Source organism: Geotrypetes seraphini, chromosome 4 (assembly GCF_902459505.1).
Source record: "Geotrypetes seraphini chromosome 4, aGeoSer1.1, whole genome shotgun sequence".
NCBI lineage: Eukaryota > Metazoa > Chordata > Amphibia > Gymnophiona > Dermophiidae > Geotrypetes > Geotrypetes seraphini.
Genome location: NC_047087.1, coordinates 183,282,880 through 183,309,837, shown reverse-complemented (window position 1 = coordinate 183,309,837; position 26,958 = coordinate 183,282,880). Strand labels below are relative to the sequence as shown.

Below are 26,958 nucleotides of genomic sequence, written 5' to 3'. Positions count from 1 at the left end.
TCAATGGACCTTAGCAGGCTTGGCCTGGTTGAGTTTATGTCTCAATAATTATTAACAAGCAGCATCAATTAATCTAGGTGGTCTATTAAAATAGATTTCTGGACTGGAAAAGCTCTTCTAAGAGGGGGAAAAAGTGAAGTCCCTGGGATTTTCACCAGAGAGCTCAGATACATGTTATTAGATAGACTGTGAGCCCACCAGGACAGAAAACTGAGCATATGAATGTAAAACCGCTTAGACAATGAATAGGCGGTATATAAATAATTAAAAAACAAACAACTAGTTCATAATTTACCCCAAGAAAATACAAAACACAAATTAGTTTTAATAAATACAATTCAATCTTTTTAATAAAGTAGGGCCAGGTAGCTGTGCATTTGAGGGAGAAGAGCACAGTATGGTCTAAGAAGCCCTTCAAATCTCATAGTTCTTCACTTCTTCGGGTGCTTTACTGAGATCACCGCCTCTCTCTTCATACAAGTTATTGTAGGGAAACTGCTTCGGCATCTGCACAAAGATGGGGAGGGGTGGGGGAAGAGAAAAGAATCTGCTTTATTGGCAAGGCTGTACAGGAAGCAAAGTCATCCACTAACAGATGCATCTGTTTGTTTTAAGGATTAATTATCAGCACCTAGCAGGAAAAGCATAGTTACTTACCGTAACAGGTGTTATCCAGGGACAGCAGGCAGCTATTCTCACATGTGGGTGATGTCATCCACGGAGCCCAGATGCGGACAGCCTCGCAAGCAGACTTGCTTGAAGAAACTCAGAAGTTTCAAGTCTGCTGCACCACGCATGCGTGAGTGCCCTCCTGCCCAGCACAGGGCGTGTCTCCTCAGTTCAGATAGCTAGCAGAGAAGCCAACCAGGGGAGGTGGGTGGGTTGTGAGAATAGCTTCCTGCTGTCCCTGGATAATACCCGTTACGGTAAGTAACTGTGCTTTATCCCAGGACAAGCAGGCAGCCTATTCTCACATGTGGGTGACCTCCAAGCTAACCAGAATGGGATGGTGGGAATGTTGGCAATTCAGGAGAATAAATTTTGTAATACTGCCTGGCCAAAATAGCCATCCCATATGGAGAAAACATCCAGACAATAATAAGAGGTGAAAGTATGAACCGAGGACCAGGTGGCAGCTTTGCAAATTTCTTCAATAGGAGTGGATCTGAGGAAAGCCACTGAAGCCGTCATGGCTCTGACTTTGTGGGCTGTGACTCAACTCTGTAGATGCAGTCCAGCCTGAGCATAGCAGAAAGACATACAAGCAGCCATCCAGTTGGAGATGGTTCGCTTAGAAATTGGGTGTCCCAACTTGTTTGGATTGAAGGAGACAAAAAGTTGAGGAGAAGATCTGTGTGGTTTGGTTTGTTCTAAGTAAAAGGCCAAATGCTTACAGTCCAGGGTATGAAGAGCTGATTCTCCATGACGAGAATAAGGCCTTGGAAAAAATACTGGAAGTACAATGGATTGGTTGAGAAGAAATTCTGAAACCACTTTAGGTAAGAATTTAGGATGAGTACGGAGGACCACCTTGTCATGATGGAAAACTGTGAAAGGTGGATCAGCAACTAAAGCTTGCAGCTCACTGACTCTTCGAGCAGATGTGAGGGTAATGACAAACATCACTTTCCAAGTGAGATATTTCAGATGAGCCGTATCCATTGGTTCAAAAGAAGGCTTCATCAACTGAGCAAGAACAACATTGAGATTCCAAACCACTGGAGGTGGTTTGACATTGAAAAGTCCTTTCATAAATCTGGAAACCACAGGATCCGCAGAAAGGGGTTTCCCTTCGATAGGCTGATGGAAAGCAACAATTGCACTAAGATGGACTCGAATGGATGTAGACTTGAGACCAGAGGTAGATAAGTGCAGAAGATAATCTAAGATAGAAGACAAGGAGATATCTCGAGGCTCCTTGTTATGAGAGATGCACCACGTAGAAAATCTAGTCCATTTCTGGTGGTAGCATTGCTTAGTGGCCGGCTTTCTGGAATGTCTAAAATGTCCCGAACAGGTTGAGAAAACTGAAGAGGAGTTATGTTGAGAGGGACCAAGCTGTCAAGTGTAGAGACTGCAGGTTGGGATGAAGAAGAGATCCTTGACTCTGTGTAAGCAGAGATGGAAAAACTGGTAGAAGGTATGGCTCCTTGCTGCTGAACTGAAGCAGAAAGGAGAACCAGGGTTGCCTGGGCCACTGAGGAGATATTAGAATCATGGTGGCATGATCATTCTTAAGCATGACAAGAGTCTTGAGAAAGAGAAGGAACGGAGGGAACGCATACAGGAACAGATTCGTCCATTCTTGACGGAAAGCATCTGCCTCAAGACAATGAGGAGAGTACATCCTGGAGCAGAGAAGTTTGTGGTTGTGGGGAGAGGCAAAGAGATCTATTTGAGGAGTTCTACACTGAGAAAAAATGTGATGAAGAGGCGAGGAATTGAGTGGCAATTCGTCCGCCAGGCAGTTTTTCTCCCTTTAAATGTAGACTGCTTTCAGGAAGGTGTTGTGATGGATCACACAGTCCCACACCCTTTGAGCTTCCTTGACAAAGAGAGAGAGATCCCGATCCTTCCTGCTTGTTGACGTAATACATAGCAACTTGATTGTCTGTCCGAATAAGGACTATCTGGTTGTGAAGAAGATGCTGAAAAGCTTTGAGAGCATTGAAGATCGCTCTGAGTTCCAACAGATTGATGTGTTGAGAGAGTGGGTTGCATGCCTGCGCCCATTGAGATGCCAGAGTCCACTGAGGAATTCTGAGGTGAAGTCTGGCAAAAGCAGTCACGTGAACAGTCAAGGCCATGTGACCGAGTAGTACCATCATGTGTCTCGCCGAGAGTGAAGAAAGAGAAGACACATTGTGGCAAAGCTGAAGGAGAGCATCCAGATGCTGCTGAGGAAGGAATGCTCTGAGTTGGACAATGTCCAGAACAGCTCCAATGAACTGTAGGTTTTGAGAAGGCTGAAGGTGGGATTTGGGAAAGTTGATTTTGAATCCCAAGTTTTGTAGGAACAACGTAGTCCGTTGGGTTGCTACAATAACCCCCTGAGATGTTGAATCTTTGATGAGCCAGTCGTCCAGGTTGGGGAACACCTGAAGACCATGGTTCCGCAGAGCTGCTGCCACCACCACTTGGTGAACACTCGTGGAGATGATGCCAGGCCAAAGGGTAGCACTCTGTACTGAAAATGCAGATTCCTCACTCGAAATCTGAGGTACTGATGGGAGGCCAGATGAATGGGGATGTGAGTGTAAGCCTCCTTGAGATCTAGAGAACATAACCATCGTTCTGATCTAGAAAGGGGTAAAAGGATGCCAGGAACAACATGCAAAGCTTTTCTTTGACCAAAAATTTGTTGAGAGCCCTGAGATCCAGTATGGGCCGCAGATTGCCCGTCTTCTCGGAACTAGGAAACCCCCTGCTCTGCTGATCCAAGGGAATTTCATCGATGGCATGGAGAGGAAGCAGAGCTTGAGCTTCCTGAAGAAGAAGGGCGGTCTGAGATGGATTGGAAGGATACTCTCTTGGAGGAAGCTCTGGTGGAATCCGAGTGAAATGAAGAGAGTATACTTCCCTGATTATTGACAGCACCCAGAGGTCTCCCATCGATGGTAAAAATGATGGAGATGACAGGACAGAGGCAGAACATAAGAAATGCCTTCACTGAATCAGACCTTTGGTCCATCCAGTCCGGTGACCCGCACACACGGAGGCCAATCTAGGTGTTCCTTGATGGAGCCCTAGGTGTTCCCTTATGATGACCATATTTAGCCGTATCCCTCAATGTGATTTGCAAGGAGGTGCGCATCCAACTTGCACTTGAATCCCATAATGGAGGTTTCCATCACAACCTCCTCCGGGAGAGCATTCCAAACGTCCACCACTCGCTGTGTGAAACAGAACTTCCTGACATTCGTCCTGGGCCTGTCGCCCCTCAATTTCAGCCCGTGCCCTCTTGTCCGAGTCTCATTTGACAATGTGAATAATGATGCTTCTTGCTCTATTCTGTTGAGTCCTTTTAGTATTTTGAAAGTCTCTATCAAATCCCCTCGCAGTCTTCTCTTCTCAAGGGTGAACAAGCTCAGTTTTCCGAGACATTCTTTGTAGCTCAAACTTCCCATATCTTTTACTAGCTTCGTGGCTCACCTCTGCACCCTCTCCAGCAGGGTTATATCCTTCTTTAGGTGAGGAGACCAGTGTTGGACACAGTACTCCAGGTGTGGTCTGACCATTGCTCTGTAAAGCAGCATTATGACATCCGCCGATCTACTCGAGATACCCTTCTTTATCATGCCCAACATCCTGTTGGCTTTCTTTGCCGCCGCTGCACATTGTGCCAACGGCTTCAGGGTCCTGTCTATCAGTACCCCCAGATCTCTTTCTTTTTCGCTCTTACCCAACGTCACACCTAACATTTTATATTCATGTTCCCTGTTCTTTGTGCCCAGGTGCATTACTTTACATTTGTCTATATTAAACTTCATCTGCCACTTTTCTGCCCACTTCTCTAGCTGGTTCAAATCTCTTTGGAGTTCTTCGCTGTCCATTTGTGACCCCACTGACCGACATTGTTTTGTGTCATCTGCGAACTTGATTATAGTACTCGTCGTTTCCTCTTCCATGTCATTTATGAATATATTGAATAAGATTGGCCCAAGAACCGAGCCCTGAGGCACACCGCTTGTCACCTTTTCCCAGTCTGAGAACTTCCCATTTATGCCTACCCTCTGCAATCTGTTTTTCAGCCAATTGCCGATCCATCTTAGTATATCCCCTTCAATTCCATGGCTTTGTAGTTTCCTTAGAAGCCTAGCATGTGGAACCTTGTCAAACGCCTTCTGGAAGTCCAAGTATATTATATCCACCGGGTTTCCGCTGTCGATTTTGTTTGTTCACCTTTTCAAAGAATTGAAGTAAATTCGTCAGACATGACTTCCCCTTCATGAAGCCGTGTTGACTGGCTCTTATCAGGTCGTGGTTTTCCAGGTGTTGCACTATGCTATCCATGATTAATGCCTCAACCATCTTCCCAGGAACTGATGTAAGACTCACAGGTCTATAGTTGCCTGGTTCTCCTCTCGATCCTTTTTTGAAGATTGGAATGACATTCGCTCTCTTCCAGTCATCTGGTATTTGCCTGGTTCTAATTGACAAATTAGCTAGGGATTGTAGTAGCTCTCCGATTTCTACTTTAATCTCCTTTAGCACTCTCGGGTGAATCCCATCCGGTCCAGGGGACTTGTCACTTTTTAGTCTGTTGATCTGATAGTATATCTTGTCCAAGTCCATGTTCACTGTGGTGAGACTATCCTCAACTTCTCCCTTGAATACTTTCCCTGGATTGGGCATTGACGCAGTGTCCTCCTTGGTAAAGACAGACGCAAAGAATGAATTTAACCTATCTGCAATCTGTTTGTCCTCTTTGATGCACCCTTTTCTCTCTTGATCATCGAAGGGGCCCACTGCCTCCTTTGCTGGTTTTTTCTCTTTTATGTATCTGAAAAAGGGCTTGAAGTTTTTGGCTTCTTGCGCTATCCTTTCCTCGTAGACCTTTTTGGCGTCTCTTATCACCTTGTGACACTTCTTCTGGTCGACCCTGTGACTGTTCCAGGCCTCCGTCGTCTGTTCATGTTTCCATTTTTTAAACGAGTTCCTCTTATCCCATCTTTCACCCCATTAGTTAACCAAGCTGGTTCTCCTTTGTTCTTATTTTTCCTTCCTTTGGATATTAGCGGGATGTAGAGATTCTGCGCTTCAGTGATGGTATTTTTTAGTAGGGACCATGCTTGGTCGACCGTTATGATTTCTGCTGTCTTTTTCTTGAGTCGCTTTTTAACCATGGCTCTCATGCTTTCGTAGTTCGTAGTTTGAGTCTTGGTTCGTTTCCCCATCCCAATGCCAATCTTAAAATTGATCATGTTGTGATCGCTCGTCCCTAGCGGGGCCGTGACTTCCACATCTGTTGTCCTTCCATTTATGCCATTTAGGACTAAGTCCAAGGTTGCGGTTCCTCTTGTCAGTTCTCCCACCATTTGTTCCAGGAAGCAATCTCCTATTATTTCTAGGAACTTTGTTTCCCTGCCGCATTTTGAGGTTCCTAGGTTCCAGTTTATCCCTGGAAAGTTGAAGTCTCCCATGATCGTAACGTTACCTGTTCTATATTCATGGTTGATTTCCTCTATCATTGCTCTGTTTGAGAGAGTCAAAAAAGCTGAGAAGCCTTTGATGCAGATGAAGGCTGAGGTTTCTGTTGCTTCTGCTGTTGTTGTGGTTTCTTGGGAGGTGCTCGAGTGTAAGGAGCTGCCCTTGGAGTATAACGCCTCTGATAGGATGGAAGAGGTCGAGAAGGCTTGGAAGGATCTGGCTTAGGCTTTGGTTTGACGATGGAAGCAAAAGATTTCTCATACTCAGACAACTTCTTGGTGGCGGCCTTTATCAATTCATCAAAGAGGTCATTGCCTTCACAAGGAATATTGGCTAGACGATCCTAAATGTTGGGATCCATATCAATGGTGTGAAGCCAGGCAAGGCGGCGCATCGCTACTGAGAAAGCAGTGACCCTTGAGGAAAGTTCAAAGGCATCATAAGATGACTGAAGAAGGTGTAACTGGAGTTGTGCTAAAGTAGCAATGACTTGCTGGAACTCTAAAAGCCTGTGTTGACCAAAATCTTTAGAAAAGCCAGGGAGTATATCAATAAAATACTTGAAATAAGTAGTAAAGATAAAATGATAATTTAAAACCCTAGAGGCCATCATCAAATTTTGATAAAGACGACGACCAAACTTGTCCATGGTCCTGCCCTCCCTGCCAGGAGGTACGGTAGCATAGACCCTGGAAGGATGACTCCTCTTTAAGGAAGATTCCACAAGAAGGGACTGATGAGATAGTTGAGAGTTCTCAAAGCCCTTGCAATGTACAGTTCTATACCTCGATTCCAACTTGCTTGGAACAGCAGGGATGGCATAAGGAGTCTCCAGGTTTCGTTTAAAAGTTTGAGAAAGAAGCCTGTTAAGAGGAAGTTTGAGAGACTCCGCAGGAGGTAGAGGCAAACTCATTTCCTCTAAATACTCCTTAGAGTACTTAGAACCAGAGTCCAATTTAAGATCCAGGTCCTCAGCTATTTGACAGAAGGAGGAGGAGGAAAAGGACAAGTGATCCGCAAGAGGATGGCCTCGAGAGAGGGACTCGATGACCTTGAGATGCCTCAAGTGGAAAACGAAGGCGAGGCCTCTCTGGAGTATTGATATCCCAGCGAATAAGCAGACTGGGACGAGGCACTGGGAGAAGCAGAGCCCTCAGATTCTGGTATTGGTGTCCTGGATTGAGGAGTTGGAAGCCTCGAAGAGCTGGAAGGCCTGGACGAGGAAGGATTCTCTCTGGAGGAGGACCTACGCCTCGATGAGTGCCTCAATAAGGGCCTCGACCGGCGATGAGAGTGCTGGCTGGAAGCAGGTCTCGTACGAGGTCGAGAAGACTTCGCCCTATGCCTCGAAACGGGCAATGCCTTATGTGAGGATATAGGGCTAGAAGCTGTAGATCGAAGTTCCATAGACTCTGTGGTCTGGATCGAGGTATCTCGAAGCACTCCCAAAGACTCAGCTCGTATGGAGTGTGAGGATTCCAGACGAGATGCTCGCAAAGACTGGACTCCTTGCATAGAGCGTGTAGATTCAGTTAGAGGCACAGGCAAGGACTCGACCTCTTGTGAGACTGCTGAGTGCCCAGGCTGGACTGCAGGAAGCAGAGTCGAGGCAGGACTATATTTGGTCAGTAACTGAACAAATTCCCACTCTAAAATGGTCTGGATAGTAGCCTGCAATTGTGGATCAGAGTCTGAAACTGGACCACTTGCTGAGGCTAAAGGCTCCAAGGATGAAGAGGAAGAATGCTTCAACTTGGAGGAATGATGTTTAGGTAGCTTGAGGACCACCGCTGGAACTGTCTGCTGAGGTATCTGACCTGAGGGAAGCTCAGGAAAAGATTTGGCAGCTTTACTCGAGGTCGAGGATGTTCCTAACGAGGAAGATCGAAGTCATGGAGACAGGAGGACACACGGTAGCAGGCCTGACCCAATCGGAGGTCGAGGGTGTAGCAGGGGTCTCCATACCAAAAATCTCCACTTGAACTCGACATTTTAGGGCTCAATGTTGAAGGGTAGCACAGCGAATGCACAACTCCGGGCAATGATCAGGCTCCAGACACTGAAGACACCAGCAGAGTGGGTCAGTGAGGGAGATCACACGATGGCACCGGCTATACTTCTTGAAGCCCGTGACCAGCCGGGATAAGGAAAGAAAGCCCCCGTCGTTACTCGACAAAAAAAATTTAACTTTTTTTTTTTTTTTTTACAATGGCCGAAAGAAAAGAACAGTGACACGTTAATAAGAAAATAAAACATGAGCTACGGTGAGAGAAGGCACAAAGTGAACTAAGTTCAGCGCAGAGTGCCAAAGACAGACTTCTCGGCTCCGTGGAAAACTGAGAACTGAGGAGACGTGCCCTGTGCTGGACGGGAGGGCACTCACGCATGCGAAGTGCTGCAGACTCGAAACTTCTGAGTTTCTTCAAGCAAGTCTGCTTGCAAGGCTGTCCGCATCCGGACTCTGTGGATGACGTGAACCACATGTGAAAATAGCCTGCCTGCTTGTCCTGGGATTATGCTTTATATAGTCCTTAAAGCACCCTATGAAGTCTGACATAACACAAAGCCAAACACTGATCAACAGGGAACTAGCCAAGCAATTGCTCAGAGTAATTTAAGGCTTTTCTACTGAGAACAAGTGATTATCTTGTTTGCTATTACACAAGGAGCATTTTTGACATTGCCCAGAAGAAACCCAAAATCCAACAGCGATAATCAAAAAACATCTAAAACACATGGCTTGTTTCAAAAATTATTAAAATGTCCAAATATTGTGAACCAAAAGTTGTTCAGTAGGACCATCATAGCAACTGCTTGTCCTGCCACCAACAATTCAAACAATTAACCATCGTTATTGTAACTTTAAGTCCAGTATAAAATAGAATGACTTATCTGGATATATTTGGTGGATGATATCGATTGATCCGCTGCTAGTGAATAAGATATATACAATCCTGAAGCTATGATAAAAACGAGTCTCCCTCCCGACTTGAGTTTTGCTATAGGAGAAGGAACTACAGATTTAACAAATATAAATACTGTCAAATACAAATACGGTCTTGCTATTGTTAGCCAATGATGTCTGTCCCCCCTCCTCCATACTGCCATTCAGCATCTGTCCCCCTCTCTCTACCTCTTCCATCTACTGTTCACCCTCTCTCTCGCCCCTTCCATCCACTGCCCTCTCCTGGATCCAGTGTCCAACCTCTTTCTCTCTTCCATATGGCATCTTCCCTCTTTCTATGTCCACACTGCGTATGATGGAATCTCCAACGATGATCCCTATCTTCTTTATTCAGGGGTTTCTTGGGGGTCGTAAGTCCGTATCCATGGTGTAGGACCTGTCTTCCTCCTTCTGTGGTGCATCCCCAGACGGTATCTCGATTCCGCTAGGTGTGTGGTCGTCCTCAACCTCCGCTTCAGCCTCTTCGTCAATTGTAGTGGTGCCTCCTTCCATATCACCTGGGCCTTCTTCCTGGGTTGTTAGGGTACTGATCTCCAGCCCTGGGACCTCCACAAGTTGCTGGTGGGCTTCCTCGATGAATCTCTCCAATTCCTCGATCACTTCGCTGGTACTGGACTCCACTAGCAACTTCTCCTGCTTGCGGTTATCCATCAAGAGTACTGATTACTATATGTGCGATTCACCATCAAGAGTACTGATTACTATATGAAGGTGTGGGGAAATATATTTAGAGAAACAGGTGCTAGACAAAATTTTAAGAGGTTACAAAATGTATTTATTTTTTCTTGTTCTATCTCTCATTTCCCTTTTTCCATTACACTTCCCCCTATGCATTTGCGGTGATAGGGGAACGGCAAGGCAGCGAATAGAGAAATAACTCAAACTAGGGCAGGAAGACTGAAAGAGTAATAACCTATGATGAGGAAAGAGACAACAATCATAATTTTGCAACAAAAGAACAATATAACAAAAAAAGGCAAGGGAGATGTCCTATCCAGCCACGACAAGTTTATTATATAAACTTTGTGACTGCAAGTCCCAACAAGGATCCTAGTTTTGGTAAACTGGAATGCCTGCTTCAAGGAACAAAAATACACTAAAAACATAAACATGAAGTTTTTATTGTGATTTCCTTGTAATTGTGATGTAATTTTTGAAAAAAAAATGTCATTTTTGGAACCCAAACAGCTTTTGGATATTTTTAGCATCTAAGGAAGAACTGATGTTCAATTACATGTTTCATAACCCACTGAGGTCAGCTAGGCAAATGTAGCAGTAATTCTCAGACTATAATTATTGTATATGCGCAAATATAAATCCATTTGAATATAAACTGAGGTAATCTTTTTCCCCCCAAAAAAATGGGTGAAAAAAGGTTGACTCAGATTGCTATGGGAACTCAAGTCAGCCATTTTGAGTAGTGAGACTGCACAGGGCAGGAGCATAGGAGGCTCCTCTTGCTGTGGCTCACCACTGGACCAGTAGGACTTAAAAGGTAGGCCTGTGGAGAGGCATATGTCTATTTTATCCCTCTCTCTTTGAGACATTCCCTAACCTTTATCTGTCTTGTTTGTTTTAATTAGATTGTAAACTTTATTGAGCAGAGATTGTCTCTTACATATTTAATGTACAGCACTGTATATGTCTAGCAGCATTAAAGAAATTAGTAGTAGTAAATATAAACGGAGACCCCTATTTTGCGCCCAAAAAGCTAGGTTTATATTTGAGTATAAATAGTATATAATTCCTTTTTCTTCTATAATTCCTTTTTCCTTATTTTCCTAATATCTTGGAGCTCTAATTTTGTAGTCAAAATTTAAACTTCAATTTCCTTTATTTTGTGTAAGTAATAATATTTCTTTTATCACAGTGGTGTTATATGTGATCATCACTGAAATTATGTTAATAAAAAGGATAGAGTTCACAGTGAATACAAAGGAGATGAAAAACCATGGTGCTGGAAACAACTTATTAGAATTCAAGATGTTGGTTTCCACTTGATTCTTTAGGTAAAACTAGGAATAATTCCCTTTAGAAATGAGCTATTCTTAAGGGCACTCACTATTCAGCACTGAACAATCCCTGGGTACCCAGTATTGCTACTCACCACAGGCTGGTAAAAACGGTACTTCTCGCCAACCCAGAACATAAACAGCATGAAACCAATAAAGCCAACAAGTTGCTTGACCATGGAATTCCAGGGGACCATGGTGGGTGATGTGTCCACACGAGTCCGCAAATACATGTCAAAATCATAATGCATCTAAAAGAAATAAGCAGCATCAGAGGAGATTTCATTATTCTCTTATTTTTTTTATTAATGTGACTCTACAAAAGCTTTGGCTTGTTGCCATCTTGGAGGCATATTTCTACAATTTTTCTCCTGGCACGTATAAAAATTGACAAAAGGAAAAGTGAGGGCAAAACAATATTGTTGTGTTTATTAAACAATGTTGCACAACTCAACTCTGCCTAATCTTTTCTAAAATCCAGGGCATTAATTGTAGGTCTCACATACTAATCCTGCCTTCTGTGTAGAAAAAAAAAGTTTCTGTCCACTCACTGAATTCAAGATTCTAAACAAGCCACTACAGTCGTATATAGCTACATTCCTTACATTTTGCAGCTTTTTCCTCCCAGAAGCTGAAAGCACATAAAATCTCAAGTAAAAGATATGTCATGCCAAAACTATAAGCTAACTGACTCTTAAACTGTGTGCTTGTTCTTTAAATTTGGCCCTAAGACATCCGCTGAAACTCAAGGGGGGAAGATTTCATGGTGACACCAGGAAGTACTTCTTCACCGAGCGGGTGATTGATCAATGGAATAGTCTTCCACGCCAGGTGGTCGAGGCCAGTAGTGTGCTTGACTTCAAGAAGTGAGGGGACAAACAGGTAGGGGTACCACAGACTTATACTTAGAAGATGGATAGCCCAGGGAGGGAGGGTTAGTTCTGAGTGGGCAGACTTTTTGGGTCGCCGGCCCTTATCTGCCGTCATATTCTATGTTTCTATGTGGACAGAATACTGTTCAGCTCTGGCAAAAGGAAGAATGTCCATTCTTGTGGATTTGTGGGGGGGAAAAAGCAATGTTACTTACCGTAACAGTTGTTATCCAGGGACAGCAGGCAGCTATTCTCACTAGTGGGTGACGTCATCCAACAGACATTTCACAAGCACACTTGCTTGTAGAAACTTTTAGAAGTTTCGAGTTGCCCACACCGCGCATGCGCGAGTGCCTTTCCTCCCAATGCACCGGGCGTGTCTCCTCAGTTCAGATAGCTAGCAGAGAAGCCAACCCAGGGGAGGTGGGTGGGACGTGAGAATAGCTGCCTGCTGTCCCTGGATAACAACTGTTACGTTAAGTAACATTGCTTTATCCCAGGACAAGCAGGCAGGTATTCTCACTAGTGGGTGACCTCCAAGCTTACTACAATGGGATGGTGGGAGAGTTGGCAACTTAGGAGAACAAATTTTGCAACACTGTTTGGCCAAACTGTCGATCCCGTCTGGAGAAGGTATCCAGACAATAGTGTAAGGTGAAGGTATGAACCGAGGACCAAGTGGCAGCTTTATAAATCTCCTCTATCGGTGTCGATCTGAGGAAAGCTACAGAGGCTGCCATTGCTCTGACCTTATGGGCTGTGACTTTACTGTGAAGGGGTAATCCAGCCTGGGCATAGCAGAAAGAGATACAAGCCGCCATCCAGTTGGAGATGGTGTGCTTAGAGATAGGGCATCCCAACTTGTTCGGATCAAAGGAGATGAAAAGTTGAGGAGCAGATCTGTGAGGCTTGGTGCGTTCCAGCGTTCCAGGTAGAAAGCCAAAGCATGCTTACAGTCCAGAGTGTGAAGAGCTGATTCTCCAGGATGAGAATGCAGCTTCGGAAAAAACACAGGAAGAACAATGGATTGATTCAGATGAAATTCCGAGACCACCTTGGGGAGGAATTTGGGATGAGTGCGAAGGTCCACCTTGTCATGATGAAACACTGTAAAGGGCGGATCCGCAACCAACGTTTGAAGTTCACTCACTCGACGGGCAGAAGTGAGGCAAATGAGAAGCACCACTTTCCAAGTGAGAAATTTCAGAGGAGCCTTGTTAAGAGGTTCAAATGGAGGCTTCTTAAGTTGAGAAAGAACAACATTGAGGTCCCAAACCACCAGAGGCGGTTTGAGGGGAGGATTGACATGGAAAAGTCCTTTCATGAATCTGGAAGCCACTGGATGTGCAGAGAGAGGTTTCCCCTGAAGAGGCTGGTGAAAAGCAGCAATTGCACTAAGATGTACTCTGATCGATGTAGACTTGAGACCAGAATGAGACAGGTGCAAAAGGTAGTCCAAAACAGAGGACAAAGAGGCATGTTGAGGTTCCTTGTGATGAGAAAAACACCAAGTAGAGAATCTAGTCCATTTCTGGGAATAGCATTGTCTAGTAGCAGGCTTCCTTGAAACTTCCAAAACATCCTGCACAGCTGGTGAAAACTGAAGGGAAGTTACGCTGAGAGGAAACCAAGCTGTCAGGTGTAGCGACTGCAGGTTGGGATGAAGCAGAGATCCCTGATGCTGCGTAAGCAGAGATGGAAACACTGGAAGAAGAAAGGGCTCCCTGCTGCTGAGTTGCAGAAGAAGGGAGTACCAAGGTTGCCTGGGCCACCGAGGAGCAATCAGAATCATGGTGGCCCGGTCGGACTTGAGCTTGACCAGAGTCTTTTGAATGAGAGGAAACGGAGGAAACGCATACAGAAAGAGATTCCCCCAGTCCAGAAGAAAAGCATCTGCCTCGAGACGATGAGGAGTGTAGATCCTGGAGCAGAACTGAGACAGTTTGAAGTTGTGGGGAGCTGCAAAGAGGTCTATCTGAGGCGTTCCCCACAGGGAGAAGATTTGATGAAGGGGTGTGGAATGGAGAGTCCACTCGTGAGGCTGTAGAAGACGATTCAAGTTGTCCGCCAAGGCATTGTCCGCCCCCTGAATGTAGACAGCTTTGAGGAAGAACAAGAGGGCACTCGGAAAAGTTGAAAGGGGACAGATTCAGAACGAATGCTAGGAAGTTCTTCTTTACCCAACGTGTGGTGGACACCTGGAATGCGCTTCCAGAGGAAGTAATAGGGCAGAGAACGGTACTGGGGTTCAAGAAAGGATTGGACAATTTCCTGTTGGAAAAGGGGATAGAGGGGTATAAATAGAGGATTACAGTCCAGGTCCTGGACCTGTTGGGCCACCGCGTGTGCGGACTGCTGGGCACGATGGACCTCTGGTCTGACCCAGCGGAGGCACTGCTTATGTTCTTATGTTAAGGCGTTGTGCCGAATCGCCCAATCCCAAACTTTCAGAGCTTCCTGACAGAGGGAGGCCGATCCCGTGCCCCCCTGCTTGTTGACATAATACATGGCGACCTGATTGTCCGTACGAATGAGGACCACCATGTCGTGAAGTAGATGCTGAAAAGCATTGAGAGCATTGAAAATCGTCCTGAGTTCCAGGAGATTGATATGGCACAGACGATCTGCATTCGTCCAATAGCCCTGAGTGCGGAGCCCGTCCAGATGAGCCCCCCAAGCATAGGTCTAGGAGTCGGTCGTGAGGACCTTCTGATGGGTAGGCATGTGAAACAGCAAACCTCTGGAAAGATTGGAAGAGAGCATCCACCAGCGAAGCGACTGCAGCAGAGCAGGAGGGACCTGAATGTGACGAGTCAGAGGGTCGGAGATCTGCGACCATTGAGAAGCTAGGGTCCACTGAGGAATCCGCAGGTGAAGTCTGGCAAAAGGAGTCACGTGAACTGTAGAGGCCATGTGGCCCAGGAGCACCATCATGTGTCTCGCCGAGATGGACGGGCGAGAAGAGACCGAGTGACAAAGCTGAAGAAGAGCCGCCATGCGTTGAGGAGGAAGGAACGCTCTGAGTTGAATAGTATCCAGAACAGCTCCGATGAAGGCGAAAGTCTGTGAAGGTTGAAGATGGGATTTGGGAAAGTTGATCTCGAATCCCAGACTCTGTAGAAACCAGATTGTCCTCTGAGTGGCCCGGACGGCCCCCTGAGACGTGGAATCCTTGATGAGCCAGTCGTCGAGGTAGGGAAACACCTGCAGACCATGGTTCCTGAGTGCTGCAGCCACCACAACCAGGCACTTGGTGAAGACTCTGGGAGACGAAGCTAGGCCGAAAGGAAGCACTCTGTACTGAAGATGAAGGTGTCCCACCCAAAACCTGAGGTATTGACGGGAGGCCGGATGGATGGGAATATGAGTGTAGGCCTCCTTGAGATCCAGGGAGCATAACCAGTCGTTCTGCTCGAGGAGGGGATAGAGAGAAGCCAGGGTCAACATGCAAAACTTCTCCCTGACCAGGAACTTGTTGAGCACCCTGAGGTCCAAAATAGGACGCAGGTCGCCCGTCTTCTTCGGAACAAGGAAGTATCGGGAGTAAAAACCCCTGTTCCGTTGGTCCACAGGGACCGGTTCGACGGCACGAAGCCGGAGCAAAGCCTGAGCTTTCTGAAGAAGAAGGGCGGTCTGGGTTAAGTTGGAAGGATGCTCTCTTGGAGGATGTTCCGGAGGAACATGATGGAACTGAAGAGAGTATCCCTCTCTTACGATGGAAAGGACCCAGAGGTCGGTGGTAATAGTCGTCCATCGATGGGAAAAATGGTGGAGACGACCTCTAATGGGAAAAAGCGGGGAGGGCAGAACGATGGTAGTTATGCCCCCTATGAGACAGTCAAAAAGGCTGGGGAGCCTTGGGGACAGCAGAAGGTTGAGGCTTTTGTTGGGGCTTCTGCTGATGCTGCCTCTTCACTGGCGGCCGAATGGCGGGGGCCTGCTTCGGTGGGTAGCGCCTTAGATAAATCATAGGAGGACGAGAGATGGCAGGCTTGGGCTTCTGGCGGAGAATAGACTGAAAAGATTTTTCATGTTTGGATAGCTCCTCTGTTGCCGCCTCGATGGACTCGTCGAAAAGGTCCGCTCCCGCACAGGGAACGTTCGCCAGCCTGTCCTGGAGATTCGGGTCCATATCAATGGTGCGAAGCCACGCCAAGCATCTCATGGCCACCAAACAAGCCGCCGCTCTAGCTGAGAGCTCAAAAGCGTCGTAAGATGATTGTATCATCTGCAGGCGGAGTTGGGACAATGATGCCAGCACCTCCGAGTACTCGAAGCGAGCCTGAGAGTCCAGATAGGGTAAAAACTTTTGAAGAATGGAGAGAAAAAACTCAAAGTAGGTTGCAAAATGAAAGCTGTAATTCAGGACTCGAGAAGCCATCATCGAGTTCTGGTAGATGCGCCTGCCAAATCTGTCCATGGTTTTGCCCTACCAGCCAGGAGTGGAAGCATAGACCTGGGAGGGATGAGACCGCTTCAGAGAGGATTTAACCAAGAGAGACTGGTGCGAGAGCTGTGCACCGTCGAAGCCTTTATGGTGCACCATGCGGTATTGAGCATCCAACATCCCCAGGACCGCTGGGATGGAGTATGGGGTCTCGAAGCATCTCATGAAAGTCTGGTCCAGAAGCTTGTGTAGAGGCAGGCGTAGAGACTCAGCAGGAGGTTGAGGAAGATGCATCGTCTCCAGATACTCCTTCGAGAACTTGGAACCTGAATCCAGGGTGATATCCAGATCCACCGCCATCTGCCTCAGGAAGGACGAGAATGACAACTGGTCCACCTGAGCCGGCCCTCGAGGCGGGCTCGAAAAAGATGAGGCGGCCTGGTCCGCCGATGCCGAGGACCGGCACGGAGAGAACGAACCCCCGCAGTCCTCGAGTTCCGGCATAGGAGGAGGGGGCGAGTATTTCGGAGAAAACTCCCGGAAAGGTTGCTTCCGACGAGGCGAGGCGTGCCTCGATGAATGCCTCGATGAATGCTTCGATCGACGACAGGAGCTGTGTTGAGAAGCAGGCCTCGAGCGACGAGGTGAGCGACGCCCAGACGAGGCAGCCACCAAGTAGATGGGACTGGAGGCCGTGGATCGAAGCATCAGAGGCTGAGACGAGGCCCCTCGAGGCACTCCCCAAGGTTCGAGGCCCGGCATCGCGGAGGAAGGGTCTGGACCAGGCAAGCCATGGATCGAGGGTATCGGTTCCAAAGGTGGCATGGGCAAAGACTCTGCTCCTTGCGAGACATGCCCCGAAGCCAGACCAGACACTCGCCGAGACTCTGCTCCCAGCAGCGAGAGTGTGCGCCGAGGAGGCACCGGAGGCGGCTCGACCTCGCGGGAGGCTTCCGCGTGCCCAGACTGGATCTGGGAGAGAAGCGTCGGCCCAATTTTGGTAAAGAGCTCGACAAATCGCTTCTCCATCAGGGCGTGGAACGACGCCGGCAAAGAGGGATCCGCATCACCAATGGGACCTCCCGCACGGACATCGGTCACTCGGCCGCCAGGGGGCTTGGATTTAGAGGCCTTGGGCACCTTAAGCACCACTGGAGGGATAGGAGACTGCGCTACCTGACCTGAAGAGACATCGGAAGGCACCGCAGCATGCGTCGAGGTCGAAGCCAGCACGAACGAGGCAGGCTTGAGCAGACTCGAGGCCGAAGATGTAAAATCGGAAGTCGAAGGCGTGGCGCTCTGTGAAGAGGGCAGCACCGGGGACGCCTCCATGCCAAACAGCGACTCCCACAAAATACAGTGACGCTTAAACGCACGTGCTGTGAGCGTGGAGCAAGGCCGGCACGATTTCGGAAGGTGTTGAGGCCCGAGACACTGAAGACAGCGTCGATGCGGGTCCGTCAACGAAATCGCGCGCTGGCACTTGACACACTTTTTAAAACCGGTAACAGGCCGGGACATAGGCCGAAAAAGCTCCGCCGCAAGGTCGAAGCCGCGGGGCCACAGCCATGCGACCTGCCCGGTCGAACGATCGAACAAATTTTTTTTTTTTTTAATAAAACAACAAAATGTAACGTAAGCCAACAGGAATGAGCACAAAAAAACCCAAACCCGCGGGCACAGAAGGCACAAAAAGGAATTTCGCGCAGAGAGTTTCATAGGCAAACTTCTCAGTTCCGCGGAAGAGAAAGAACCGAGGAGACACGCCCGGTGCATTGGGCGGGAAGGCACTTGCGCATGCGCGGTGTGGGCAACTCGAAACTTCTAAAAGTTTCTACAAGCAAGTGTGCTTGTGAGATGTCTGCATCGGCTCCGTTGGATGACGTCACCCACTAGTGAGAATACCTGCCTGCTTGTCCTGGGATAAAAAGAAGTTTTGTTTGGTTTTTCTACCTCTGAAATATTGAGGATCTTGAAGGGGCTACGCAGAAGTAGATAGGGATTGTATGTTAAACCATAGGGTTAACCATCTGTGCAGAAGATGTCAATCACAGCTTTTCAATCCCTCCTCCTTCTCCACAGTCTTTTCTGCCCCTTCAGTTCATACCAAAGCTGAACAGCCTTACAGAAGAAAACAGTAGAAGGAAGGATACGGGGGAATTCACCGAAACCAGGTATCTGATCTGCTCAGATGAAGTTAAAACAGTAATGTAGTTAAAACATTAACAAGAGAGGAACAATGAATTCAAGAAAATACAAGTTAAGTAAAAACAAACAGCCTGAAAATTTATAGAACTCAACCATTCCTCTCTTGTAATCCTATATAGTCGTACAGTCTCTTCCTAATCCAATAGTCTGACTGACAGTGAAATCTTAGCTATGGTGCTGACCATTAAGCTCGAGTCAGAAAGCAGGTGCATCAAAGCTTGTGGGGGTTCAGCATATCATCCCTATCTACTGAAAAGATTATTATCAAGGTAAGAACCTAATCTCTTTTTCCCAGTGCAATAAGGAAAGTGTACTGGACCATAGGGACGTACCTAAGCAATCCCCCCACTCTAGGGTGGGATAGATGAGCCAGCTTGTAGTACAGAGGAAAAGAAAGAGGCATCTACCTTTGCTGTTATATTCATCCTGTAGAATTTGGTGAAGGCATGAAGGGATGACCAGGTTGCTGATCTACAAATCTCCTCAGGTGGCACTGCCCAAGAGTAAGCAACTCCTCTCGTCAAATGCGCCTGCAACAAAACAGGCGATTGTTTGCCACAGCCAGTGTATGCGGACGATATCGCTCTATGAATCCATCTTAAAATGGTGGCCTTGGAAGCATATTTACCTCGTCTTGCCTGATTGGTTAACACGAAAAGATGATCCGAAACACGAAACTCATTCATCACCTCCAGGTAACACAAGCGAACTCTCCGAATGTCTAAAACGCACCTTGTCTTTCTTCTTGGATCCTGTGGTATGAAAATCTGGTAGTCTAACCTCTTGGTTGACATGAAACGCCAAAATGACTTTTGGTAAGAAGGAAGGAATTGTATGCACACTACCACTTCTGTGATCCTGAGGAATGGCTCTCTGCATGACAGTGCTTGCAATTCTGAGACTCTTCTGGCTGAAGTAATTGCAACCAAGAAAACTGCTTTAACCAATGGATCCATGAGGAAAGCTTCCTGTAAGGGCTCATACTGGGGCCTGCTGGGTCCTTCTATGACTATATTAAGATTCCGTGGTGGAAACGGATCTCATATCAGTGGCCTTAGTTTCAGGGGACCTTTCAAGAACCTATGTCTGAATGGGCTGCTAGAGAAGCTCTCTTCTCTCGAAACATGAGCCATGCTACTTGAACTTTAAGGGATGCCATTACCAATCCTTTGTCAAGGCATCTTGAAGGAACACCAGTACCGTTGAGATTGGGGCTTCGCCTGGCTCCAACTTTTCTCTGCTGCACCAGCACTGAAACGTCTCCCAAGCCTTAGCATATGCTGAAACCGTCATTGAATTTTTGGCTCTAAGGAAAGTAGCAATGACCATCCTTTTTGGACTAGCGCTGTGAGCTCAAGAGCCATGCACCCAAACAGGAGACCCTATCTTATCACAGAAGAAACACAAAAAAGAACAAGAGAATGCAACCTTTGGTGCTTAGTATCAAGACTCAACACGCGCATGTTTAAGGTCTGCCTCGGGAGTCTACAAACAGATTTAAAAAAACTTTTCAAAAATAAAAAATATATAAAAGTGACCTAAAAGCTACATAAAAATAGAGACACATTTTCTCAAAACACACCTATTGAACCATATAAATTATACATAAAGGCCCAGATTCTATAAACTGTGTCCCAATTGTAGGAAGCTGAAGGCGCCCTACAGCTGTCAAATCAGCCAAGAGTGACGCGTGGTTATTTTTTTTTTTAAATGCTCCCCAGGCAGGCCACCTATATTAAAGGCGCCTCCGGGAACCTAGGGAGGCCTGCAAGCCTGCCTAAGGTTAATTGGTAGCCTTAGGCGAACCTAGGCAGCCCTACATGTCTCCTTAGTAGAGCGGGAGATGCTTACAATGTAGGCCAGCAAAATGCTGACCTACATTGTAAGTATAGCTGCCGCGAGTTCCCCTCCCCCGAACAATTGTGGCAGGAGAGTGCTCAACCCTTCCTGCACGAAGACGACCCCCCCAAACGATCGTGGAGGCAGGAGGGAGCCCAACCCCTCCTGCCCGAAAACAACCCATCCACCCAATGATCGTTGAGGCAGGAGAGAGCCCAACCCTTCCTGCCCAAAGACAACTCATCCACCCCCGACGATCAAGGAGGCAGGAGGAAGCCCAATCCCTCCTGTCCGAAGATGACCCCACTACCCCAATGTTCGTGGAGGCAGGAGGGAGCCCAACCCCTCCTGCCCAAAGACGACCCCACTATCCCGATGTTTGCCAGCAGTAGAGTTCCCAACCCCTCCTGCCGGACCCTCTTGCTAACACCCCTGGACACCCCCGCTAGCAGAAGCCAATGAATTCATAAGAACATAAGAACAAAAAGTTTCTAAATAGTATTTACATATTGCAAGATGGTCATAACAATATGTTTTTGAATTGTGACCTGTGGTTATATGCAATTGCAGGATATATTCAATATGTTTTTGAATTGTGACCTGTGGTTATATGCAATTGCAGGATATATAATTCAAGTTCACCTGTTTTTGTTTCAAATCCATCCTTGGGTTAGCCCCTCTATACTTGGTACCCCATTTTATTCTAGACCGTCCATCCAAACTCATGTGCAGAACCCATCTGTTTAGCCATCCAACCCTAAAGGCCTGCCGGTACAAAAGATATATGAATAGAACTCTCACCTTCCAAGCAGGTCAGCTTAACAATTGGTTAGCCAACATTATCCCTCACGCTTCATCCTACCTAAACTTCAGGAAACTACTAAAAACTAACCTATTCACCCGATTTACACCCTAAGAACTCTATGCCCTTCCTTCGCCCCCTTTTATCTCACCTTGTCCTGCTTACTCATTTAAATTGTTTCTCCTTCTGCTGATCGTACCCCCCCCCTTTATTCCCCTCTACCCTTTTTCTCGAACTGTACCCTTCACATTACTTTCTTCTTGGTTCTAACCGTACAGACTGTATAGCCCCTCTTTGTTGTACCTATCTTTTGCTCTGATTTACCATTTTCTCTGATTGTACCATTCGCTGATTGTTCCTATTTTTGCTCTGATTGTACCATACCCTCTGATTGTACCATTCGCTGATTGTCCAGCCCTTCTTTGTTGTAAACCGCCTCGAACTACTATTGGCTTTGGCGGTATATAAGAAATAAATTATTATTATTATTATATTTACATTATTGATGAATCATATATAGATCATGAATATTTTAAAAGGCATACCTGAGCCTCAATGCAAAACAACGTCACAACTTTTCTGTGTATATAAATGTAATCAAGACATGAACAGGAAAACTAATTATCAATTTTGAGACACAAAAGTTTAAAGAAAAAAAAAAAAAGAAAGAAGGAAAAAAGAATTAGTTCAAAACATATTGTTATGACCATCTTGCAATATTTAAATACTATTTAGAAACCTTTTGTTCTCGTGACTATTAATCACAAATAGAATGCATTGGCTTTTTCCATGAGATAATAACATTTTAACTTTAATCACAAAAACTGTCCTGTATTTTCATATTTTTTAAAGAAAGCTCTCAAGTTTTTATAACTATGATTTTATTGTTAAGGTTATTATATATTCCACACTTTTTATGTATAATTTATATGGTCCAATAGATGTTTTTTGAGAAAGTATGTTGTCTATCTTTTATGTAGCTTTTAGGTCACTTTTATGTTTATTTTTTATTTTTGAAAAGTTTTTTAATCCATTTGTAGACTCCTGAGGCAGGACATACGGCCAAAATACGTACGTGTTGAGTCTTGACTACAATGAAGATACTGAGCACCACAGGTTAGCTTCTCTGTTCTTTTTGTGAGCTCAAGAGCCATACCATAAGATCAAAGCATCCCGGATTTTCTAGGGCAATCGCCCTGCGAGAGCAAGTCTGGGTGCACTGGGAGTGAGAGTTTGCTACTTCTGCAGGCGTACAAAATCCGCATACCACGAGAGCATGGGCCAAACTGCTGCAACTAGAACTACCGTTCCCGCGAGATTTGCTATTCGGCGAATCATCCAACCTTTCATGGGCCAGGATGGGAACACATACATTATCCTGGTTTCTAGCCATGTTTGAACTGGGGCATCTAGCCCTGCATGTCAAAGATCACATCTTCAGCTGAAGAACCCAAGTTGCCATTTTGTTCCTTGCCATCACCATGATGTTGAATGTCGGACAACTCCCATCATCTCACAATAGCCTGGAATGCTTTCAGGGACAACGGTCACTCTCCTAGGTTTAATGTCTGTCTGCCGAGATAATCAGCTTGAACACCGTCCACCCCAGCTGCAAAACAATAAAGAAATGAAAAGAACAGAAAGACACCTTCATGCTCACTTGAAAAGGAAGAACTGAAGGGGGAAGCAGAGACCATGAAGAAGGAAGATGCGTTGAACAGCTTTCACTGACATCTTCTGCAGTATGCTTGCAAGCACAGATGAATTACCCTATGTTTAAGCATACCATCCCCTATTACACTGGAATATATATTATGATGGGATTATATTTCCTGGATAACAGATAGGCACTTAAACTTATTTTTGAACATAAGCAGACTTCCTTCTGCATGGCAGAATAAATGGTGTACTCTGCATAATATGTGGAGGGCCATTTTCGGCAGTCAGTCCAAGTCCAACTTTGGATGGTACCCGTAAAATAACCAAAGTCATGGGCAGAGAAACATCCATTTTTGAAACTGCTGGACGTCTAAAAACTTTTTTTTCAAAAATAGCCTATTTGGATGCTTTGACCATCGATATATCCCACCGTAGGACACCTAACTTTTTTTGGCCATTTTTGACTACAGAAACATCCAAGTTGAAAATGTCCAATCCAGACCATTTGGATATAGGAGGGGCTAGCATTGTAATGGACTGGCCACACAGACATGCTAATAGAGCAGTGGGACACCTTAGAGGGCACTGCTGGGAACTTCACATAAAGAATACCAGAAATACATCTAACCATAACCCTCTTATAATTTATGGCGAGCCATCCAAAACTCCCCTAAAATCTATCATACCTATCTAGACACCCTAATAGCCCTTATGGCCGCAGGTGGCACCTATATGGCAGTAAAGTATGTTTTGGTTGGCACACACTTTCTACCATAAATGTAGTGGTTAGAGTGGCATATGGGCTTCGGTTCTCCTCTCTATGGTTCACTAGTCCACTCACTAGGCTATTTAAGACATCTGTGTGATGCTCTACTAGGCTTTCCTATACCAGATGCTGCTGTTCTAGAGACAGGTATATACTGTTTCATTCTTATTTTTGGGGTGTGAGAGGGGTTAGTGACCACTGGGGGAGTGTTTGTGTGTGGGCGGGGGTCATTACTTAATCCATTCAGTGGTCATTTGGTCAGTTTGGGTACTTCTGTGTGATGCTTAGACACTTCAAACACAGATTTGCTCAGAATGTCTAAATTCCATCCAGGACGTCTTGAGAAAGGTTCGATTATTACCACAAGATGTCCAATTCTAAGTACACCTAAAGCCCGCCAAAACATGCCTCCAAACGTCCCCCTTGACATCTGGATGCACAGTGGCTCGGACGCCTCACAAGATGTCCAAAAAGATGGTTTTAAAAATCAGCACTTGGACATCCTGGCGATTAAGATGTCCAAGTACCGATTTGTGGTGCTTTTTGGATGTCTGCATTAAGTAGTAACATTGTAGATGATGACAGACAAAGCCCTACGTGTGGTTCAACCAGTCTGTCCAATAAGACACTCAAATAGAAAAAATGCTTCTTATTCTTGAGTACTTGAACAAGTGGATAGAGAGAGAAACATCAGACTTGTGTGTTATAAATGGATCATCGGACTTCCTTTAACGTTAGGTTATTCCAAGTCTTTAATCATCTGAATCTTTCCTCTAAACCAGTGGTTCCCAAATCTGTTCTGGGGGACCCCCAGCCAGTCAGGTTTTCAAGATATCTCTAATGAATATGCATGAGAGAGATTTGCATACCTGTCACTTCCATTATATGCAAATCTCTCTCATGTATATTCATTAGGGATATCCTGAAAACCTGACTGGCTGGGGGTCCCCCAGGACAGGTTTGGGAACCACTGCTCTAAACTAACAAAAAACCTTGAAAAAAATGTACTAGGTGAACACTTATCTTTGTCTATCAAGACTCCAGCGCTGTTCTGACCAGTGCTAGCGACTTTATAGATAAAGATAAGTATTAGCTTAGTACATTAAATATGTTGTACTTTTGCTATTTGCATTTTGTACTTCGCTGATTGTCCAGCTCTCTTCGGTGTAAACCGCCTAGAAATCGTCCGATTGTTGCGTATAGAAGAATAAAGTTATGTTAAAAATGTTTTTACTCAAGGTTTTGGTTAATTTAGAGGACAGATTCAGATGATTAAAATCTTGGATCTATAAACCGGGATCTGGAATAACTCTACATTATAGGAGGCTCCATGATCCATTTATAATACACAAGTCAGATGTTTCTCACTCTATCCACTTTTTCAAGTAATCACAAATAAGAAGTGTTTTTTCTATATTAATGTGTGAGGATTGTGTTGAAGTCTCACTTTTGTATTTATATATATTTTTGCAGCATAATCCACCTTAGGTTGTCTATTTCTGATTTTGTTTTGTTTTTTGCTGAGTGGAATTTGGATACATTTGTGTTTCTACTTTCTTGGTGACAATAAGAAACTCAAAATATCAAGCATTCACTTCAATGCATGCAAATCTCAAACGAGTTAAATACTTGAGCATTGACCTCAGCCGTTCCACTGTAGAAATCTAAGACCTTTTTCAACAGGCTAACGCACCAGCGTTTCATTTGTCATTCGCTCATATTCATAAGCACATAAGCATTGCCTCTGCTGAGTCAGACCATAGGTCCATCACGCCCAGCAGTCCGCTCCCGCGGTGGCCCCCCCAGGTCAATGACCTGTAGTGATCTATTACTCTACTACTCTATTACTTTACAGCCTTCCGTACTGTATAGTAACCCTCTAATTGTACCCCTGGATCCCCTTTATATCTTAGTATTTTAAATATATCTTATTACTCTTTTCTCATTTATTCTATAAAGAGACTTATGTTTTGCTTAACGCTTTTTGAAGGAATCACCTACAAAGTGAAAACATCAAGTTTAGATGAATAGATTACATCCAACTCATTTAAACTTAATATCTCACTCAATCTTATCTTAATATGTTACCTTTCTTAGCCATAACTGTCACCCTTAGCTCTGAAGCTTTGCAAAAGATGGCATCATCGTCATTTCTTTATATTTAAAGCCCAACCAATCAAGTTGATTAAGGCAAACGATATAACTCTTAATCCTGATTATTCTTACAAAACTAAATAAGGGTCATCCAATCAAGCTCCAAATTCAATCCTTGAGGAGTAACTGTATTTAGATTTTAAAAAATCCATTTTTGTTCCAGAAAATTTAATTTATATTCATTATTCCCACCCTCTCACCCTATTGTATATCCATCAATACCTCGACATTTCAGATCTTCAGTGGTATGATTTTAATCTACCCAGTGTTGAACCAGAGGGGCTTGAATCACCTTATTAACAATTTGTGATTTATATTCAGTTACAGTAATCTTAATTTGTCTACTAGATTTTCCTATATCCATCTTTTCACATGAGCTTTCAGAGAGCTTATTTAAGAGCAAGATATGCTCAACGAGAATTATAGTTGCAGGAGAGAAGACAGGATGAGCTAGAAGAACTAATGATACAATATGTTGAGTGGACAGTTATTTAAGATCATTAAACAACATTGGAAAATATTACACTTGTATCCTAATTTTTAAAGATTATCCGATGCTTTCCAATTCAAAGGGTTATACTATAGGCGAATGTCTGATAAAAAAAACAGGGATATTCAAGTGAATAAAAAAGCTTGCGACACTGGATATTATCATGAAGCCTGTGGTCAGTGCCAATGTCAGGTGCATCATGGAAAGACCCAAATACCCAAATATATACAGTGAGATTTTCCTCTACTTGCAAGAGTAGTAATAAAATTAATTTATTAAATGCCCTTGTGAAAAGATGTATTTAGGAAGATCTAGTAGACAAATTAGAATAAGATTAACTGAACACAAATCATGAATTGTTAATAAATTGATTCAAGCCCCTCTGGTTCAACACTGGGTAGATTATAATCATACCACTGAAGATCCGAAACGTCGAGTTATTGATGGATATATAATAGGGTGGAAATGATGAATATAAATTAAATCTTCTGGAACAAAAATGGATTTTAAAAAATCTAAATACAGTTACTCCTCAAGGATTGAATTTGGAGTTTGATTGGATGACCCTTATTTAGTTTTATAAGTTTTATAAGAATAATCAGGATTAGAGTTATACCGTTTGCCTTAATCAAGTTGATTGGTTGGACTTTAAAT

General features: G+C 44.9%; 1 protein-coding gene across 1 annotated transcript in view; it reads right to left on the bottom strand.

Moving 5' to 3' along the window:
* Window positions 1–318: 318 nt before the first annotated feature.
* NDUFB8 (NADH:ubiquinone oxidoreductase subunit B8) overlaps window positions 319–26,958 on the bottom strand; it is a 47,745-nt gene continuing 21,105 nt past the window's right edge. The window contains exons 4-5 of the mRNA XM_033943024.1: window positions 11,223–11,378; window positions 319–507 (exon numbers count right to left, since the gene is read on the bottom strand). Of these exons, the coding sequence (XP_033798915.1) occupies window positions 415–507; window positions 11,223–11,378 (249 nt within the window). The 3' untranslated portion in view covers window positions 319–414. The remainder of the gene's footprint in view (window positions 508–11,222; window positions 11,379–26,958) is intronic.